General features: G+C 40.9%; 1 protein-coding gene across 1 annotated transcript in view; it reads left to right on the forward strand.

Moving 5' to 3' along the window:
* Positions 1 to 21,773: 21,773 nt before the first annotated feature.
* LOC139199560 (heterogeneous nuclear ribonucleoprotein C) overlaps positions 21,774 to 22,367 on the forward strand; it is a 33,771-nt gene continuing 33,177 nt past the window's right edge. Inside the window, exon 1 of the mRNA XM_070828611.1 lies at positions 21,774 to 21,918. Coding sequence (XP_070684712.1) covers positions 21,897 to 21,918 — 22 coding nt within the window. The 5' untranslated portion in view covers positions 21,774 to 21,896. The remainder of the gene's footprint in view (positions 21,919 to 22,367) is intronic.

The raw sequence follows: 22,367 nt of genomic DNA on the forward strand, positions 1-22,367 counted from the left end.
TGTCAGTGCATGTGCTTTTAGGGGCTGAACAAGCTTTTCTTGCATTTACCGACAAATTCCTGCACTGCGCATCCTGATTGGCTGTGTGTGTAGTTAATTCCTTGTTAAAAGACATTGACAAGACTCTTGTACATTTGCATTTTCCTAATATTTTAATACTTCTAATCTGTTATTATAAGGTCACGTTTTACAGTTGGCTGAATAACAAGAAAGATGCATGGTTCACAGTTCAATGCTTAAAATGCTAGGCCTATATAATGTTATATAAGGTTTTTCTGAAAAGAAAATGAGAAAACAACATGTAATGAATATGGCATTTATTATCAGAATCCACACACATTAAAAGTCTTATAAAACAAATTGACAGTGCGCCTTGAAAGCCAGACATCATGGATGGCTCACCAATGATTTTGCTATTGTAGCAGTTCAGCTAAATTTGGGATATCATGATTTTTTTTTTTTTACAGAAGCTGTGGCAAGGATGCTCACTTTCATTACTAACAAACATTGAAGTTTGGCTTGGCAGTGTAGCCTGTTCTCTACAGAAAATAATCTGTTAAAGGAAATAGTTAAGACTGCATCCAAAATCACTGGTTATTCCCTATCGGCTCTTTCCTCAATCTATCAAACTTGCCTCTTCTCAAAGACTGTGAACGCTGTTTGAGAAAACTCTCACCCTTTTGGAGAAAATAGCCTCTGGGAGAAGATTAAGACAACTTTGGCTTCGCTGTAGGCCTATTGATTTTAGAGAAGTTTGTTCCACGGAGCAGTTCAACCTCTGAACTGTAAAACAATAGCTGCTTTACAAGTTTGCATTTAATTTCTTATTTCTTTCACTATTTGTTTTTTAATATATTAACTATTTTACATGAGTCTTATTTATGAACTGATTTGCATAGATGGTTTCTTCAACATTCATGAGATGTGATATATTTTAGTATTTTGTGTTGGGTTGAATAGTGTCCTGAACTAAGACATCACCAAACAAATGTTCTAAAAAAAATGTATTGTAATGTGAATAAAATCAACTCACTTCATCATAAAATGAGAAATAAATACACTATTCTATTCGTACCTTTGATTGGAACCATTTATCTAAGAGGACACAGAGGGGGATGGTGGCAGAAGAATGAGAAGCAGTGTGGGAGAGAAGAAAGGAAAATGAAGAAAATATTAATAAAACGGGGGATAAAATGATAGAATCTGAAGAGGAGAGATCAGAGAGGATTGTAAGATGTGAGTAAAAGAAGACATTAAATACTCCTTGGAGTAAAGCAGTGGAGGTGCTCGACTACAGAAGGGCCTCTGTCATTATCCGCTGACAAAAAGAGTCCCTAACAGCAAGAGGAAGAGAAAAGAGATCAGGAGGCAAAAGAGGGGAACATCTTGAGAATGCTGCTGATAAATGAATAAACAAAGAGTTGAGAGAGGAAAGGGCTTCTCTACGATGTCATATCTTAATTGAAAATGACAGCTTCAATTAAAAATGTAATCATTCTGTCCATTTTCTAATTAAAAGCGAAACGACTGATAGTTTTGACTCATTAACTTCAAAGGGTGACGCAGCCTGACAGAGTGGGGGAAGTGTATCATTTGCTAAATGGAGAAGGAGCGAGCAGATGAGAAGTGGTCCAAAGGATGAGGAGGAGTGATGCGCTGGGTGAGGATAAACTGCTACAATGATGCGAGAGAGACACAGCTCATGGTCAATGGATGAGTGGTTAAATGGTGATAAGCAACTATCTGTGGAGGTTGTTAGGCCTGACAAAAAGCAGATCTCTCACCGCTGTAAGTGATGATTATTTTTTAAAAATAGCAGCCTCTTCATCATCACTGCTTTTCTGAACTAACACAACCAACACTGATAGAAATGCTTTGCTTTCAATAAGCCAAGAACACACACACACTCATACACACACACTGATCTGATGCTCATTACCTGAATCACACATATGATCAGTCCTCGGGTGGAGAACATCTAAAGTCCTGCTGGGTGGCTGTTCGCTGTGTGTGCGGATGACTGTATTGCAATGTGGCTACAAGATGACAATAACACAACATGTACTCTGACATAAAATATGCGTTTAACAGGTTTTCTGGCCAATTTGAGTCTAACATTTACTCTCTTTTAGCTCTGGTTTTTGTCTCCCCCAACTCCTGAGGGAAATATCTGACTATTTAGTCATCAAATGCTCCACTTTCTTATCACTAACTGTGTCTGTCTGGCATTTGGTGCTCAGCAGCCAGTGTACAGTGGGTTTATCAGACTTTTTTAGTTGAAAACAGCTGCCTGCTGTGGAAGGAGACAGTGCTGATGAGAGCGAATCAAAGCAGCAGAGTTGTGTTTGATAACCATAACCACATCATCCATTGTTAATACCAGAGGTGTGGACTCGAGTCACATGACTTGGACTCGAGTCATGAATTTGATGACTTTAGACTCGACAAAATGTAAAGAGACTTGCAACTCGACTTGGACTTTAACATCAGTAACTTGTGACTTCACTTGGACTTGACCCTTTTGACTTGAAAAGACTTGCTACTTTCCCCAAACCCAAAGATTAAAAAGTATGTTGACATGGACTGCTATATATCTATTTCTGTGTGTGTGTGCGCACCTGAGCAAGCGCGCTGTCGGCACGACATCCAATCAAATTAGATCCACGTTGTTTTGATCCGACAGCATCCAACCAATCAAATTACAGGACAACCAATGAAGCAGATAAAGCAGCGCGCCAGTTGGCAAAAATGATACCAAAGATAGTTTCGTTTGGGTATAAAAACTACGAGGTGGTCAACAAAAAACGAATCGCAGTATGTAAAACATGCGGGTTGAAGATTGCGGACGGAGACGCAACAACTTCCAACTTTGTTCGACATTTGAAGCTGCACAAAGAACGGTAAGTTGAGCTAACATTAGCTTATAGGCTAACTAATTTAACTGCTAGCTGCAACTCACTGATAGCGTCACTTTGCAAACACGGTTTATGCATCCACAGCGGGTTAGGACTTGAATCTCAAATGGTAGGACTTGGGACTTGACTTGAGACTTGTCGGTCTTGCCTGTCTTGACTCAGGACTTGACTTGGGACTCAAGGGCAAAGACTTGAGACTTACTTGTGACTTGCAAAACAATGACTTTGTCAGGACAAAGTATACAACTGAAAAAATCAAACCTCAAGAATGGTACTCCAACAATAGGATTCAAGGACAAGATAGCGCAGAATGGCAAGACAGTGGACATGACGAACTGGCACAGGACAAAGGGAGACGCAGACAATAAATACACAAGGTAATGGGGCACAGGTGGAAACAATCAGGGAGGGGCTAGACAATCACAGATGGCAGGAAGTAAATGTAACTAAAACGAGGCAAAAACAGGGTTACTACAAAATAAAAAACTGAACTTAACAAAATACAGGATCATGACAGACTTGGTCCCACCCCTGGTTAATACTGTAGAAAATATTAATTATGACTAATTATGAGTTTTTAAAGCAAGTTAGCATAACATCTATTAGATAATATCACAATATAAACCGACAAGCACACATGCTTGGGACACCCTCTTGCGGCTTTACAATTTAAAAGTGAAACAACAAATTTAATTAGCCTCAGCTTTTTGTTCAACTAGTCCAGAAGGATCGCCAGGAGTATGAAAGCTGTTTTTAGTGTTAAACATGGTAGTTATATAGTCACATATACAGACCCTTTCCAAAAAATTAGAATATCATGGAAAAGTTTATTTATTTCCATAATTCCATTCAAAAAGTTAAACTTTAATAGATTATAGATTTAGGGTCCACAATTTAAACGATTTCAAGTATTCATTTGTTTATTTTTACATAATTTGGGCTTCCAGCTCATGAAATCCACGAAAACAGGAATTCAGAAAATTAGTATACTGTGAAGAAATCACCATTTACTTCTCAGTTTTTGCAGAAAAAAAAGAAAGAAATTAGGATCACATCAAATCAATCAAAATATGGTATTTTCAAAACGATATGTCAATCTTCAATACTTGGTTGGGAATCCCTTTGCCTTAATCACTGCCTCGATGCGCCGTGGCATTGATGCAATCAGCCTGTGGCATTGCCTGGGAGTTATGGAAGCCCAGATTTCCTTGATGCTTGCTGTCAGCTCTTCTTTGTTTTTGGGTCTGGTGCCCCTCATTTTCCTCTTGATAATACCCCATAGATTCTCAATGGGGTTTAGGTCCGGCGAGTTGGCTGGCCAGTCATGGCATGTGGATCAAACCAGGTTTTGGTGCTTCTGGCGGTATGGGCAGGGGCCAGGTCCTGCTGGAAGATGAAATCTGCATCTCCATACAGATCCTCAGCAGAAGGAATCATGAAGTCCTCTAAAACATTCTGGTAGACTATTGCGGTGACCTTGGATTTAAGAAAGCAGAGTTTACCAACACCTGCACTGGACATTGCACCCCAAATCATGACTGACTGTGGATATTTCACACTGGACCTCAAGCAGCTTGGGTTCTGTTCCTCACCCGTCTTCCTCCAAACCCTTGGACCTTGATTCCCGAATGAAAGGCACACTTTACTTTCATCGGCCTCCAAGAGGACCTTGGACCACTGGCCGACAGTCCAGTCCTTCTTCTCCTTGGCCCACCTCCCGGATGCGTCTGAATGTGATGGTTTTTGAAGCTGTGACTCCCGCCTCATTCCACTCTTTCTGGATCTCTGCCAGATTCTTGAATCTTCTCTGTTTGATAATCTGCTGAAGCCCACGGCCATCTCTTTTGCTGGTGCATCTTCTCCTGCCACATTTTGCCCTTCCACTAGACTTTCCATTGATATGCTTGGACACAGCACTCTGTGAACAGCCAGCCTCCTTAGCTATGAACTTTTGTGGCTTACCCATCCTATGGAGGGACAGTTGTCAAGTCTGCAGTCTTCCCCATATTGAACCGAACAGACAATTGAACCAAACTGAAGCAATTTAATGACACCTGGGGAAACCTGTGCAGGTGCTTTGAGTTTAGTAGATGATTAGTGTGTGACACATTCATGCCCCGCAAAATTTGGGCTGATTTCTCCACAGTATTCTGATTTTTTGAATTCCTGTTTTCGTGGGTTTCACGAGCTAGAAGCCCAAATTATGTAAAAATAAACAAATAAATACTTGAAATCGTTTAAATTGTGGGCCCTGAATCTATAATCTATGAAAGTTTAACTTTTTGAATGGAATTGTGGAAATAAATAAACTTTTCCATGATATTCTAATTTTTTGGAAAGGGTCTGTATATTATAGTATGGATGGATTTTGATAAATATTAATGTCGTGACTTGATATTATAGTTTTATTACACAAACTTACACTATCCTCCATATACAGTAGAAATTTGGCATTAGTGTCTTGCCTAAACATCTATAAGGTAGATGTATCAAAGGTGTCAGGTAAGCGTGTACAGGAAAGGATACTTGACTATTTAAAAGATTCATTTGAATATAGAAGAAATAATATAATATTGATATGCACAACAGCACGACACACAGACACATACACACACACAAAAGCTAGTTTGTGAATGAGGCATTTTGTCGACTCATTGGGGTGAATCACTCTTTGGTTTCTTCCCAGTAACATTAGTGCTGGTCTGTCTTACACAGTCTTGAAAGGAACCAGCAGACATATGCTGAGACACTTCGATCGTCATGAAAAGGAGTATTATCAGACAAAGACGTGTAGCATATGCTGCATCTCTCTCTCTCGCTCTCTCTCTCTGTTTCTCTGCCTTTGAGTTTTCAGCAACAGAACCTTTAATAGCCATCTCTTTATCAGCAACATATTGATTTGTGCTTTGCTCTGTAAAACCTGCAGTAGCAACAGCGAGGAAAGCAACACGATAAGTAAAATGTGTATTCATATGGAATGGCTTCATATTTTCTGGCAAATTACCCTGACAGGAATAAAACCCCAGATCAATGCCAAATTAGAGTTTTTCTTCAGAATTTGTAAAAATGGTTTTCATCCAAGGAAGGCTTCCTGACCTTGCTGGTTCTTTTTATTATCCGTTCTGCTTCACATACATTCACCTACAAAGCACCAATCAAAGTTGTTTTTGAACACAGAGCAGCTCCACTGGAGCAACAGAGGGCGTTAATAGTTTCGTTTGCTTTTTCAATGGACGGTGTTACATGTTTGACTTTTTCAGATAATACTGCAGATACAACAGTAAAGTGAACTTTAGCTCATTTCAACACTCTTAACAACAACTGAATTAGATCAGTAACAGAAGTGAAGCATTTCTAACCACTGGGAAAGTTAACTGCATGCTTTTGTTAAATTATCTTACATTGTAACATTGACTTTATCATTATCTTGTGTTGCAAACGCAAATTTTGGGAAAACTTCCTCCCATCAGCAGCTGTTCCTCCTTCTCTCTGGACAACAACCTTGTTTACCATCAGCAGTAGCTGTTAGAGGATGGGTGAGTCTGGCCTTCACGTTCTGCACAAATTCCCCCATCCAGATTTCATACTGTGTTAACCTCACAAGCTCATGTCTCCCTCCATCAGAGTCCTGCTGCCCTCAGATACCTTCCGGTCATCTTGTCAGTGCCTCGTCCTTAACTTACAACACCAGTCTCACATATACTGTTTGCCAACAAGTTCTCCCAAATCACATTTAATGCCGGTTCAAATGAGTGTAAGTCAAATGTAAATTACTATACTTAGTCTTGATTTAAATGGAATAAAGAGTCTATGTACCTGTGCTTATTCTCACCTGAATATTAATGAGTTGTCTGCAGCACCTGATATTTCCAAGTCTTACCTCATGCTGGCTGTTGCAGAAACGTCTGGTTAGTTAAGGCTTTGTTTGTTTTGTACTGTCACAGCTGGGCAGTCGCAGTGACCGAGGCTGTCCCTGATGCAGAAAGGTTGTGGAGGGTGATGAATGGAGCTGTTTGAATGCTTCCCAGTTCAGCCACACTCTCCATCGTATCTGTCTCAAAGCATGAGACAAGGAAAGAGATGCTAATGCAAAGCTAACTGAGTTTTACACTCTCACTGTCTCTGAGCATAATTGAATCCTCCTTCTAATTGCTCATCAGAGACTGGCCAATATAAGTTGGATTATCCTCTAAGGGGCCTGCTCTATTCCTCATCGGGGCAGTTTCCTTTGTTCAATACATCACAATTTTGGAAACAGCGTACTGTCAATGTGTGTGTTCTGTATCCGAGAGATGCTCCAGGGAGAGACAGCCTCATCCAAAACTGAGATCAAACTGAATGGAGGAGACTGTTATCTCAGATTGAAGCTACCAGCATTAAAACCAAATCTTACCAACAGAGATACAGTCTAATTCCATGTTTAACAACACTGTACACTGGCCAACAGTTTTCACGCAAAGCAGCATTTGACTCCAAGATTGTACATTTTCCTCCTTTATGTCCAGATCTTGAAATGTTTACCTCTTTTGGGCTAAAAATAAATCATCTCTCCCCAAACTAATGTATATCTACTCATATATTGTACGAAAAAAGACACAGTGGTGGTAAAGAATGTTTTTTATTCAACAAGAGAGTCTGTTAAGTGTAATAGTGGAGGGCCGGCAGCAAAGCAGACTGAATGAGGTGCCAGTTAAAGCCCTGTGAAATGTGTAGCTGGCCGCAGGCCTCCTATCATCAGCCTGGCCAAATCACGCTGCTGCCACCCTTACCTAATGCTCGGAAAAGGGGAAAATCTCACCACCTGGGCACTGTCACACTGATGGAGCCCTTCCTGATTTATTCACCACTGATCACACACACAGGTACCTGCACACACACACAAATAGACATGTGTGCACTTGCATCCACACTCACACACAAATAAAACGCAGGCAGACTGGCTCAGACCCGGACTGTAGCTCTCTGTCCAATTGAGTTTGCAGGTCCAGTAGCAGAACATAATGAGGTTTTCACACTGAGACACTCCTGCTAGAGAGAGTGGCGGGGGAGGACGGCATGAGGGGGAGTCATTGGGTGTGACACAGAGAGAGAAGGGGAAGGAAAAGAGAAAAGGCACTCAATGATAATGTATGAGCTGTCTGCAGTGCTCTATGGTGGGGGAAAAGAGCGCAGTGGTGCATTTAAAAAGAAGATTATCATGTCAAGATACAGTAATACCTCAGTGAACACTGATTTTCATTGGGTGTTGGTGCTCTGCTCCGTCTGTCTGGCTTTGAATACTCAGAGTGGCTAATCAGGAGAGGAGGGTGTGTGGTGGACGTGTTGGCTTCAAGTCGTTTCATAAACTGACCAAGTTGAATTGGAACAAGAACCAACGACTGATCGTTTCCTCTGCATTTCACACAGTTATACTCTCGCTTAGAAGTTTCATTTATACACGGTATACATTGTGCAGTAAAATGTGCCAAAAGTTGGGTGAGTATTTCTATGAAAGCCCAGTATTTGATCTATCATTAGGTCCTGATATCAGGCTGTGTCATAAAAGTAATGCGTCCTTTGATGGGTCATACAATTCTGTAGCCCTGACCTAATTTACGTCTAAGCTGCCTTTAAACCCCACTCCTACCCAAGCAAAGAGCGGATACTTGGTGGCTTGGCCCAGCCTTATAACTACACTGTATCTGCCTGGGCTAAACTACTGTAGCTGGCCCCACTGACTTGAATGACAAGTACATGTGATTGCTACTATCTAAGCTGAGTGGGCTGTGGCAGTCCATGGATTTCCAACCACCATCACTGTATTATCTGGTTCCACTGGGCCATTGATACCCAATTTATGATCCACAAGCCATATGTGGTCCACAATAGGGTGCCAGGTCGCCCACTGACCATTTTCCATTTCACAATGAAAACTAATCTCTGACTGAGTTGACAGATGTCACCACTTGAGGTCAAAACCATGCATGTACTTGCCAATATTAAAAACCCATAGCTGTGCCTGTGTTTCTTCCAGCATATCTGGCAGGACTGCACCTGAGCTGTGCTGCACTGCCCTCCTTGTGCCTAAATCTAACTGATGTAACCAACACTATAGGCCACAGAATCTGACCAAATAAAGTGACTGTAACTGGATTTTCTGGATGAAAAGATTGACAATGAAAATTTAATGAAAAATGGACAGACAAATTTGCTTTTATTTTGCCACCTCATACCAAAGCTAGACCACTGTGTTTAATGAACAAAAACAATTTTTGTATGCAAAGCTGCAGATATTAGGTGCCATCATCTCTGCTTCAGTTCAGAATTCCTGTCTGGAAGAACCGCAAGAAAAGAGAAGACTATATTCTACAGACTTATTCTACACATCAATAATCCTAACAGCTGCAACAACTCCTGCAGAGAAAGCCATGGCTGCTTTGCTTCGTGTAACTTGGGAACTAGCCAAAAAAAGACAAGTCACTTGAGGCTGCTGAACTTGTGAAAGTGGGAGTTGTTTGTTGGAGACGAGAGCATGACGGCATCGTCAACCGTGCGAAACAAGTTCAGCTATCGGATTCAACAGCAACACTGAGGCTGGGAAGTTTGTGAGAGGGCAGCTTTTTTCAGCTTCACTTTCTGAACAGAAATCTGTGGATTACACTGTCGATGAGTCAACAGATCTGAACTGAGCAGAACTGATATGGCACAACTGTTGGTTTTTGTGAGACACTTCAACGGAGAAAATTTCAAAAAGGAGTTGTTGAGCCTTTTGCTACTGAAGAACAACACAACAGGTAAGGCCGTGTATACTGCTGTGAGAGGATGCTTTGAAAATAATTCTCCTGAAGTGGAAAAAAAACAACCTCCTTGCAGGTGACACTGTGAGAGGAGCTCTGAATCTCACAGTAGGACACCAGACAGACAAGTTGCTACACTGCATATAACACAACACTGTTATATACCAAACTGTCCAGTGAAATGAGACTAATGATGGACACACTCATCTTGTGTTGTGGTGGCCTGCCTTCTGTCTGTCCTCAGGGCCAAACTCCTCTGTGCTAAGCCAAATCTTTTTGAAATGCCAAATGTGGGCTGCTATGTTCATTTGTTCTTAAGCAGTGTCACTACTGGTAGACAGAAAATAAGCTATTTGGACTTTTCTTGACTCACCTATATATACCTATATATGTATTGTCCAGTGCTAATTAACTTAAAAAAAAACAAGGCATGTATAACTAAAATGCAGTTACAGGTATTAAATGCATGCATCTGAGCTATCAAAGTGCTCAGATTGAAAATAAAGAATTTCAAAATAAGATAAATTAAGATACACGGGACAATATCAAAAGAGTTATGGGTCATTTAATGTCTATTCGCTTTATCTGATAAATATTAATCATCCCTGTACTAGACTTAGCCACTAGTTAGCAGCCCCTCCGGCAATTCGACCCATCACTGTGTCAAAGCCCTTGACCTGTCTCAACCACAGAAAACATGGTGCCCACATGAATTTGTTTGTGATTGTAGGAGTGCAGTCAGGCCTCCTCTCTCTCTCTCTGGTGTTTTGTTAAGTTGGGCCCACAACACCACATCCAGTGTCCCAGAATCGCCCCCCTCTTAACCTGCACCCACACACTTCCCAGACAAATGAAATGATTTTATGCAAGGTTTGAAAAACCTATTCCAGCAGCCAACCCCTTTACTCCCACTCTATTTCCACCCTTCCTCATCCAGGAGGATGTGGCGAGAGCAGCTTTGAAGAAGCTGAACATCAGGAAAGCAGCAGGACTAGACAGGATCAGTCCTGCTTTGCTGAGCCAGTGTGCAGCTCAACCGGCCCCAGTATTTTCCACCACATTTAACACATCTATAAGCAAATGTTCACTCCCACAGTGCTTTAAACTCTCCACCATCATTCCTGTGCTTCAAAGATCACTTGCCTCGGTGACCTCAGATCAGTTACCCTAACATCTGTGACCATAAAGGCGTTTGAGCGCATCAATTTACCAAGCCATCCAGTGTGTTAAGGATGCAGTCAGCATAGCACTCCATGATGCTCTGCAACACCTGGAGTCACCAAACAGCCACACATGCACCCTGTTCATAGACTTTAGTTCCACCTTTAACTCTTATCCACGCTCTTGGACGTGAACAGTGACCCAGCCCTATGCCACTGGATTTGGAGCTTTCTGTGGGACAGGCCAGAGAGAGGGAAGGTTAATCACCTAACTTCACACACCCTTATCCTCAGTACAGGTGGTCCGCAGGACTCTCTCCCCCTGGTGCTTCTCACTTTCAACCACCCACTCTATATCCACGGACAGCTCTGTGAAAATAATAAAGCACGACACAACCATTGCAGGCCTCATTTCCAACAACCAGTACAATGATGACACCTGGCACTGAGGTGGACCAAGCTGTCACTTAGTGTGCAAACAGTGACCTCTTGGTTAACACAGCTCAAACCCAGGAGCTCATTATTGGCTACAGAAGAACGCTCAAACTCAAGACACCCATGCAAATAATTAAAAACCCTGCCACCACCGCTGACTCTTTTAAATTCCTCGAAACATACATTAGCAACAACTGTAAGTGGTAAACTAACACTTAATACATTACTGCAAAAGCTCAGTATCAACTTTACTTCCTTAGGCAGCTTAAAATGTTCACTTTTGTTCACAACATCAGCAGCTACCACCATCAGCTAACAGCATGTCAATCTAACCAGCCTGTACCTTCATTTTGGGTCATTTCATACATGACAACATATGGAGGAAAAAAATCAAACTCTGGTAATTCTATTTGTTTTACTTTACTTCCATGATACTTTGCCCCATAGTAACCTGCCTGCCTCGGACTGAATGGCATTGAATGTCATTTTCTCTTAATGATAAATGTAGTCCTCTCAGACTTTATGACAAATGGACAAAAATGAGCAGTGACTGATCAGTGGTGTACTGACCATCTGCCTCACTGGAACAAATTCCAGTGAGCCGCCACATCGGTGGGCTGGTGGACTGTCAAATAATCCAGTTTTCACCAGCCACCCGGCCCTGTCTGTCTCTTTACCGGCCCTGTCTGTGTGCCAGTCATTTGAGGTGCACATGAGTGTGTGCTGCACGCGTGTTCCAGCACCTCATCAACCTAACCTGAAAGTGATGCAGACAGAAAATGAATGTGCACAGAGGAAGCATGTGTGGTTAGAGCTGCCCAAATGAGGTGGATTGATAATGCCCAGCCACAATGTATCCTTGGTGAGTCCAAAGAAATCAGTAAATAGCAAATATGTTCATTTCATTACTTTATGTTCATGTAATAAATACTTAAATGTTAATGATAATCTGCTTTAGAAATAAAGAAAAAGGGAAAAGGTTGTTTATAATGATGATCCCTGTATGGTGATCAGACAGACAGACTTTTTCTCAAAGGGGAACACAAGAATAAATAAATGAAGACATTTCAACTGGACTTAAAAGTTCAGGAGTCTGGTCCCCCAGTCAGTCACCTTTTTTTCTAAACCTGTTTTACGCTCCACCTTCTTATACCTAGTTCAGTTAACAGGCACAACACTGATCTGCCAACAAAACCCCTACAGCCATCCTCCACTGGGTAGACCTTTAATTTCCAGCCACATGCCTCTGCCTCCACTGCCAACCCTTTATATCTAAGCTTTTCTCTCTCGTAGGCCATTTGTACTGCTTCCTCCCATGGTACCATCAGCTCCACAAAACACACAACCTGCTGTGTTTCTGATCACAACACAAGATCCAGCTGAACCTGATCACCCTCCAGAACAGACAAAATCCCATCCAGTGAGTTCCTTTTGCTTCCCTCAACGGCTGCTGGTAGACTTAAGCACTTGGTCATGTCTACGGGTATGCTGTCCTTAAGAGAGGCTTGTTTTTGAGAGAATTTCCTAAAGGTATGTCTGAGCACAAAGGACATGTAGCCTCCTCGACTTTCCATTTATTCATTTGAGGAGAGTTTCTTTCCCTTTTCTCTCCTGCCTGAGAGACTGCTTATGCACATCTAGCAGTGAACTGAATCTCCTCTACAACCAGTTTTCTACAACCAACAGTTGTTGCTTTGCCCCAAGACAGCTGTGCTATGCTCAGTCCAAATCCCCCGTGCTCATACTGTACCTGCTCTACAAGATCCCCAAATCTAAGAGCTGCCTGAGCCTGTAAAACGGCCTCTCTTGGGTTCCACATGGTCTCTCATGAACCTACAGTGCTGTAAGCACCTAAACATGACCATAAAAAACACAATAATCATTCTTAATCTGCCACAAGCAAAATGAAATGAAGAAAACAAGGGCAGCTTTGTCAGAAATGGACATCAAATTCTATGTGAAACAATCTGAAAACAAGCAGATATAATAATGATCACGATGAGACAGGCTGTCAGAGAAAGAAAACCAAATGAATTCATGTTATTAATGTTATTCTGTTGCTAATATGCCGTAAATAAGGCATGCATGTTCAATCTGACGTTGCAAAGGCAGAAATGATCCACAGTGCAACATGGTGAGTAAGAATGTTATTGGTTTGTGTTGACAGAGAACCAGGAGCATTCCTGAGGTCAGGCCACAGCTGACATCAAAACAACTAGAAGACAATATAATGGAAGATAAGTGGGTTTTTTTCTTTGGTGAAAATAGATATTCAGGAATAATATCAGTCGAACCTTCAAATCAAGTAAATGTGAAACAGCCAGCATGGTCACCGGTAAATATAGCACATCAGGAAGAAACAATTTCAGTTCAGGGTTCTGGATGCCAGAGTGAGCTCCATTTCTATTTTGATTGCATTTTGTTTTGTCTGATTGTTTTTACCACAACGGACGTAAACTTGAAAATCAGTGTTAAATTAGATATTTGTTTGGAGTTCATGGTCAAAAAATAGCCTTGTGCTGTGATTTGTAGGTGTCAGAAGCTCATACCGAGTTGCACACTTTTGATATCTTATTTTCAAGTTCTCCTTTCAACCAATTTGCATTTCAATCTTGATGAGAATTCAGCTGTGACTTGGCTTTAAATTACTCTGCTTCTGAATGCAGCGGCAGTGGTTTAATGGTTTTGGTAGGACAAGGAGGTAAAGATCTTAGTTATCAGTCTATTATTGACTTCACACAGCCAACAAAAATGCAACCTGTTTTTCCACTGGCACAAGCTAGTGATGCTGGGCCCCAGAGCGTGCTATTATGATGGGCTATGATGAGCCCTAGCACACACTAGTTACTAGATATTAAGCACACACACACACACACACACACAAATATGTTGTATATATATTTTATATTGTCTATTTCCATGCACGCATCTTTTCAGCCCTTTACTAGCTGACTGCTGAACTTAAGCATGGCTGCCTGCCTCTTCATGAGAGCTCATCAACACTATATAGCCCACAGCCTACATGTTTGCCATGTGTTCAATTAGACAGTTGGCTAAGCACAGCTTGAGTAAGTCAGCTTTCTGCAATTTCACACGTTTCTTGAACCCTAATGGTTTTTAATCTATTTACTTGTATTCTATTGATTTCCAAACCTGCTAGTATATCCTGTATTATACCTCCTATACCTATTCCTCAGCCAGGCTCCTGTATATCAGCTCTAGTTTGTTTTTTTCCTTCTTATTTCCCTCTGTTATAATGTGTGCTTAGGCATGGTTGTTACAAGTGTGGAGATACAGCTGTCACAGCCATTTGGCCAACCAGACAAGGGAAAACAGTTGAAGTACAGTGTGGGAATTTTATAACGCCCCACCGTTCAAACCATTGATTGGTTAGGTTTAGGCATATGGGGACCTTTCATTGATTAAGGATAGGCATGAGGAATCAAATGGTTAGGGTAAGAATAACAAAGTCAGGCCAATCAGAGGCAGACTAATGGCGGGACTTGCCTTAGCCATTCTAGGAGAAGAAAACTTGCATACTTGACACATAGATAAACTGCATCCATGTAGATAGTGCATTGCGTGCTGGTGTTCAATTCAGCAATGTGTCAACATATGACACAGTGAAGCCACACGTCCTAATGTGTGTAAGTCTATTTAGGCCATAATTCATGGATTGTTGTTGGTTGTGACTGACCAACCAGAGTCTTTGTGGGACAAACGTCACATCTGGTTCCTAAAAACCAAGATGGAGACTCCTGTGAAGCTGAACTCGAGGCTTCAAAACAGCATTCCACAAACCAATGGGCGACATCACTGTAGCCATGTCCACTTCTTTTATTCAGTCTATGATTGAGGAGCGCTCTGCGGGGCAACCCATGGGCTGTTCAATCCGTAACGGCCGTAGCCTCCAGAGAGCACATTCCACATGAGCTTGAAGCTGGACGCTGCTGGTCTGGCTCACACAATGTGTCTGCGTCACAGCTGCCACTGACGACAGACTTTCCTTTGGGGAGAGCTGGTCTGTTGTGCTGGCTCTCTGTACATACTTATCTCGGGTGCACAAAATTTATCAAAATGTGGCCACAATTAATCAAAACAGGGCTTGAACTGCATTTCATGGGCTCTGTAATAATGTACATTTTGAGGTCAATATTCTTGGTGGAGAAAGAACAACTCAAGGGATTGTTTTCCAGCAATTATTTGGTGCTGCAGAAGACATATAACCTATTAAATGCCTTCTGGTTTCTTTTCAGCTGCACCTTTGCTCCCTTCAGCAATGCCAAACAGCCCTCTAAAAGAGGTGTATTCTTATTTAAATACATAAAAGGCACATTATTTCAAAAACAGCACATACCTAGCTTAAACAGGTTAGACATTAGAGCAGAAAACTGTACAAAAAACAAGGTATAAAACTTTTTATAACAATAAATCTCAAAAGCCACGAAAAACTTACAGAAAAGGAAAAACAGCGCCAACTGGTGGTCAAAGCATAAAGCTGCGTGTGATGAGGCAACTTCTCAGAAATAACAAAATTACAGCATTTAACAGGAAAACAATTACCTGCAGAAGACCCATTAAATGCCTTCCGGTCCCTAAACATCCAAAATAAAAGAATTTAGACCAGGAAATAGATGCTAACATCTCTGTACGTAGTTCACATGGCACAGGGCTGCCCGCCACGATACAAATGACAGCTAGTTATCAACCTAAATGAAAACATCTACAAACCTTATGTAAAAACAACATAAAACAGTTGGACAACAGAGCGGCAATGATAGTTAACAATATGCAGTAAGGTTTACAACCTAAATAGTTCCATTTCTAAAGAAAATGCTAAAATTGTGTAGCAGGATTGTTCTACATGACTTACAGTATCTTCAGCAAAGCAAAATGGCACGATGAAGGAGATTCAGAGCTTCGGAAGCTTCAGATGTGCAGAGGACACTATGGGGGCTTAGGAGGCACAAACAAGGTGATATGCACCAATGTAATTTTCACAAGAAAAAAAAAATTGATAATAATAAAAATTATTGACATGAAATTCACACATTCAAATTAGAAATATGGATTAATAAAGAGCATTTATTTATCTCTGCTACATTAGCATATGGTGGTGAAGAAAATGTAGAATTGCATGGTTTTCATTTTAATTTAGCATGTTTTGGAGAGTGGAGACTAATTAACCTAACTTTGTAACTTTGAAGTAATGACTTAGTATTTGAAATTATTGACTTAGTATGTCAAAATAATGACTTAATATCTCAAAATAATGAGAAACTTAAAACCTTTATTCTCAGCAGCTGGATGTTTAATTGCTGAAAGCATTCAGTGTGTTTATGTACTCAGGCTGAATATTTAACTATCTAGCTTTACTGTGGTTGGCACATATTTGCAATAGTTAACCACTCAACTGTGAATTTGAAGGAGACCACTCAAATACTAAATTCAAAAGTCAAGCTCAAGCGTGCATTCTGAATGTCAAATTGCCAAACTGCCACTTACTGTGAATGGAGTGGTTTGTTACTATACTGAAATGAGTCTTGGCTTGTTTTCAAGTTCAGGAGATGATTGCTTATGTTCGGAAACATAGACTGAACTGTCATGGGCCATATGGATAGCATGTGGTTTTTGAAATTGATAGGTGAAAGTGATCCTCACAAAACTATACTCAGAGTACATATAACCCATTAGGGCTGTAGTGCAGGTACAGCAGCAGTGTGTCCTGAAACCTATGCTCTTGTTGTGCTACTGTTGATTCAAAAAGCAGAAGGCTAAAACTGGGGCAGGATTTGTGGAGCGCATCGCTAAGTGTTTGAGTGAGTGCCTCAGACCCCAAAACAAGCTTTTAGCTAAGCTTCATAAGAAGTACATAGCCTGTATGTTTCAGTGCTTTTCAAACTCATATCAACATCACACTGTGATGCATTGAAGAACACAGTATTGCTCATGTGTTGTCACAGATTTAAAAAAAATAAAGTTGTGCATTTCATATTAGGATTACCCAGAGAATTAGAGTCTAAATGCAAAGTGATGCAGAGTCTTCAATGACGGTATCCATTTGAGTCTGCTAAGCTTTGTCTCACCCACTCCCTGTTGCGTTGACACATATGTGAGGACATAAGCATGTGAACATCCCATTTTCATCATCATCATATTAGCAGAAATGGGCTTCCATAGTTCCCTGTACTATTACACTTATTCCAACCATTTCCTCAGCCTGCAGGCTAATTTTCTGTCTCTCTGTGCTTCCTCCCTCCCCCTCAGCCCTCTGCGTTGAGGTGAGTTAGTCAGCTGGGCTGCATCAAGCCGGGTTCTGCTCCACTAGCTCCTTCTCTCCCTGCTGCCCTTCAATCCCTCCCCCCCTTCCCCGCTCCCCCGCCTCTCTGCAGTTCCTCTCTTTAATTCCTCTGATAGCTGACAGTGAACCCAAATGCACCGAGTCTAGAAAGGCACACACTAGGGAAAGTTATAAAGATTGAGTACATTTATGCTTGGTGTGTTTTCTTGCACATATATAGTGAACTGACGGTTCCTGGTTTCCTGTGTGTTAAAGCAGCCTCCAGGAGCAGGACTGGGCTGCTCTGCACTTTTAACACAGTGGTCACAGTCTGAAGTGTAGCTCATGTGTTGCTGTCTGGCCCTGAAAACCTTTTCAAAACCATGTCTAGATCTGTCACATACATTTTAAGTTAAATACAGAGGTACGTAAACAGATAAAAAAATGGTTGTGGTATGTCAGAATGATCACCCTCTTATTCAGTAATTTTCTCACCTAGTGTAGACAATAACCTGCTACAGTTTATTCTGGGATGATGCCAAGCACAAAAAATGCCTTCCTGGGCTCTGATTTAAGTTTTACAAATATTACCACTTTCATTATGTTCATATTATTAAGACTAAGAACTCTGTCTGCTATTCAAGGCACCCTGTCAACATTCTTACAGATATGTCTTATAGTAGATCTATGAGGGAAATCTGGACCACAGCAGAATTTTGTAGTGAGGCCACAGTGAGGCTGCCATGTTACATGCAGCTCTCTCAATAAATCAGCAATCAGTGACTCCTGCAATATTCACAGATATGTTGGCTGCATTTTGGTCAGTTGAGGTGTCTTTTATGTGTCAAATATTAAGACATATATTAATACACTGTTTGCATAGAATTTAGACTTCTGCCAATTTATTGTGCTTGTGCTTGTTTCAGACATTACATATTATATTGTCACAAACTGTCTCAAAAGAGAAAGGAGACACAAAAGCTGGATGTCATATGCAAACAATTTATTATATGAAGTTATTTATAATACAAATCCATGAAATGTGAACTTTGGGTGATGTATGGAAGTGCAGGGATGAGTTATATGCTAAAAGAAAAGACAAAATAAAACGACCAAACTGGTTGGACTACGAAGCGAAACTAATGGGTTAGCGAGGTATATTAAGCCTAAAACCAGAGCTTTCAACGTCAGCGAGGTGGCTCTCTTTTAACCTGCCTACATCATCATGACAACTAATGCAGCACCCCTAATCGGCACTGGAGGAGGTCATGTTCATAGTTATAAAAAGCACGGCCATATCACTAAATCTTTTCCTTACAATATTCTCTGTGAGTGATAAAGATTCCCAGCTGAGGGAATAAGTTACATATGCAAACTCAATGAAGCTGTGTAATTACAAACTGCATGCACTGAGTTGTGTTTTTGCTACGAGAACCTACGTGCATTCTGCTGGTGATGCAGAAAATCATGCCCAGATAGGCCCAGCAGCTACAGATGGATGGATGGATGGATTATGTTTTTATGCTTGGCCCTGATTTGCTGCCAAATCCATTTTACACTGCTGGTATGGCAGTAAATAGAACACTGATTAGAAAACTGAATAATCTACTGGTATTTATCAAAGATAATATTTAATCAGTAAGATTGATTTCACTTTGATTTGACCAAAAACTAAAGCGATCTCACAAATCCTCTATTACAAGACAGTGTCAGACTGTGTTGAGGATATTTAAATTGGCTCTAACAAGTTTAGAATTTCACAACACAGCTGTCACATACATGAATATATTAGTATGTTAATATAAATATATTAACTTATAAATCTGCACTGTTCTGCAAGGCATTGCTCTTGCCGTATTTGCAGTAACAAGCGTTCGGGAGGAGAGTTTAGCAGTTCAGGTGGCTTCAGAATGCAAAAGCGCGCCATGGTTTCTGACAATGATAGAGCTGCAAAATCCATGGCAACACCCGTGGCAAAGAGACATACTTTCCTTGCTTGACTTCTGTTTGTTCATCAAGCAGCATGTTTCTCATATATTGTACCTGGGTATTTATAGGATGTTGTCATGGGTAGTTGAGGGTGAGTAAGCGTAATTAAATCGCTCCAGTCCCCGTGGCAGTTTCACTTAAAGGACACTGGAAACCTTTTTTCCAATGCACTGGAAAATCTTCTGTTTGTGCACTTATGGCACAAATAACATCATAAGCAAATGTTAGCTTCTTTCATGTTGTTGATGTATTTACACCTCACATCAACAGTATTAATTTTTCTATGTGTTGAATGAGCTTTGTTGTCATTTGAGATTATTTTGAATTGGATGACTGCTGTTGAGTATTGGCGGTTTATAAAGACTTTGTGCCTTGAAGATATTGCTGAGACTTAAGACTGAGACTGAGACTTAAAGTCTGGGGGAGTAAATTATTAATGAACATCTATTGGGTGAAGACACGTTTAATAAAAAGTTGTGGTGTTGCAATGTCATGCAAGGATTATGTGATTTTAGACCACAGCAATATTCTTTACACATTGTGGCCACACAACATGCAAGGGTTGTCATGTTGTCCTCACACAGCAAATACTAGTTGTATATAGTCATGTGCATAGTAAAGCTATACATATAGCTTATAGCTTTAATTCACAGTTCTCAGCTCAGGCAAAGAGAGGAAGGCCCTAAATTTGCAAATTTGCAATTTGTAAATTTCCCCAATGTGGGACGAATAAAGATTTATCTTATCTTATCTTAAAAGAAAATCTTGCCTATGGTCCCCTGTTGTCTAGAGTCATCCCTGACTGTACCAGCCCACGTCCTACAAGGGGAGTTTTATGCATGCAACATATCGTGTTTTGATTATGCCAATATAGCAGTATGTTAATCTGGGTTCTAATAATTTGCTATGTCATTGACTCACATGGTATTTTAGTTTACATGTGGAAACAGGCTCTAAACAATCACTGAATCTACCCATTAAAACCACAACGTTCTTTTTTAGTTCATATCAAAACAGAAACACTAGTCTTTACGTTATTATTTCTAACCGTATTGTACCTTATAGACCAGCAGCCCAGGGCTAATTTGTCACACAACTCACTTGTCACTCTACTGAGCACACAGTTATCCAAGGGTTAAAAGCTTAATAATGCAATTGTGCCTGGGTTAAGTGTAGTGTGAAAAGAGGTAATAATGATTTTAGAGTTGACTAAGATTAAAGTTTGGCTTACAGCCACTCTTACCCTGTGTTGGTTGTTAAAGAAGCTAATTAAACCCACATGAAAGCCTCTCCTCGGGAGCCAGAGAGATTAAACACCCTCAGGTGTATTCTCTCTCAAACCACCGCACAACGAAAATGGAACGATTAGACAGCATGCACGCTTTGCAATATGTAAAAAGTGATTGTGCTGTGCCTGTTTTCAGATGCTGCATTAATTATAATCAAGATCTCAGTGATGGGAATAATATTGTCATATGTAACAATAATGATGCTACTGGAGATTAATTAAAAGCTTCAATTCCTTTCTCAGGCTGTTTACATGTGGTTCACTTGCTCAGTATGGTTCAGGTTTAGTGTAGAGATTAAGTCACTGTTTGTCTGAGCATTTTCAAAGTATAATTGCTTATTAGTTCATCAAATATGCTGTTATGTGACAACAATTGTCGTTAATTCCTTTGTCTCCTGTTTTACATAATCACACTGGACACTTTCTTCAGCATGTGTGTGTGCAGTGTCCTCAGTGTGTGTAACTTTTAGATAATCATTAATTAACATGTAAATGATCCTCATAAAACACGTCAAGTCTCCATTCTACTCCGAATTCCCTTACGAGCGTGCTGATGTGTGTGTATCATTTTGTTTGTTTGCACGAGTATGTCGTCTATTCATGTGTTCATTGTCAGTGTGAAGTGAAGCAAGTGCCCAGCTGTGTCTTCAGGTTTCTGCTCTTTGAGATGTGTATTAAGATACACACTTACACACACTCCAGCAGCTTCCTCTTCCCTGGGCTGGAATTTGTGAGCCTTGAGCTCCAGCCAAGCTCCTGTTGCTGAGGGGAAACCAGCTGCACACCCATCCAGTCCTCCTGCTAATGGAATAGCCCGGTGCAGCCCTGTCCACCCCTGCCAATGTCAAACATTTGGTACAGCCCATTGGTGCTTCTCTAGCTGGCTTGTTACTGACTCAGTAGTATCACAGCAGTCAGCCGACAGCAGACTGAATATTCACACGTACAGCAAGAGGGAGGACATAAAAAAGAGTGAGTTGCAAAGCAAAGAAGCAAAGAAATCCTCGGCTAGCTTCTCCTCTCTCAGTCTCCTGGTTGTTTTGCATCCCTGATATGACCCTGTTCAGCCCAAGATGTGAGTATATCAGCCTTTATTCCTGCGTGTGTATGTGTGTGTGTGTGTGTGTGTGTGTGTATGTGTGTGTGTATGTGTGTGTCTCAGCGGATGTTTGCATGCAGCACTGTGTTTCTGAAAGACAGTATTCTCCACTGTGCCTCTCATTTTTTCCCTCTCCCCTCCCATCCTCTGCCTTTCCCCCTACAAGCCTCGCCGCTCACAGAGGCAGCCTGTATTTGTCCCTACACTTCACCCTGAACGCCACCTTCCTTTTCACTTTCACCTCAGTCTCATGTGTTTTTCTGGCTTTCTCCATTTCCCCACACATTGATCCAATCTGGTGGTGGTTTGGAAAAAGATCTGTAGCAATGTTTTAGGTTATGATGTAAACCCTGTTTGCGATACATTCAGAGGTTTTTCTGACAACTTCATGGTTACAGCAAAAACTGCACAGGTACGTGTGATCA

This window comes from Pempheris klunzingeri, chromosome 1, assembly GCF_042242105.1.
Source record: "Pempheris klunzingeri isolate RE-2024b chromosome 1, fPemKlu1.hap1, whole genome shotgun sequence".
NCBI lineage: Eukaryota > Metazoa > Chordata > Actinopteri > Acropomatiformes > Pempheridae > Pempheris > Pempheris klunzingeri.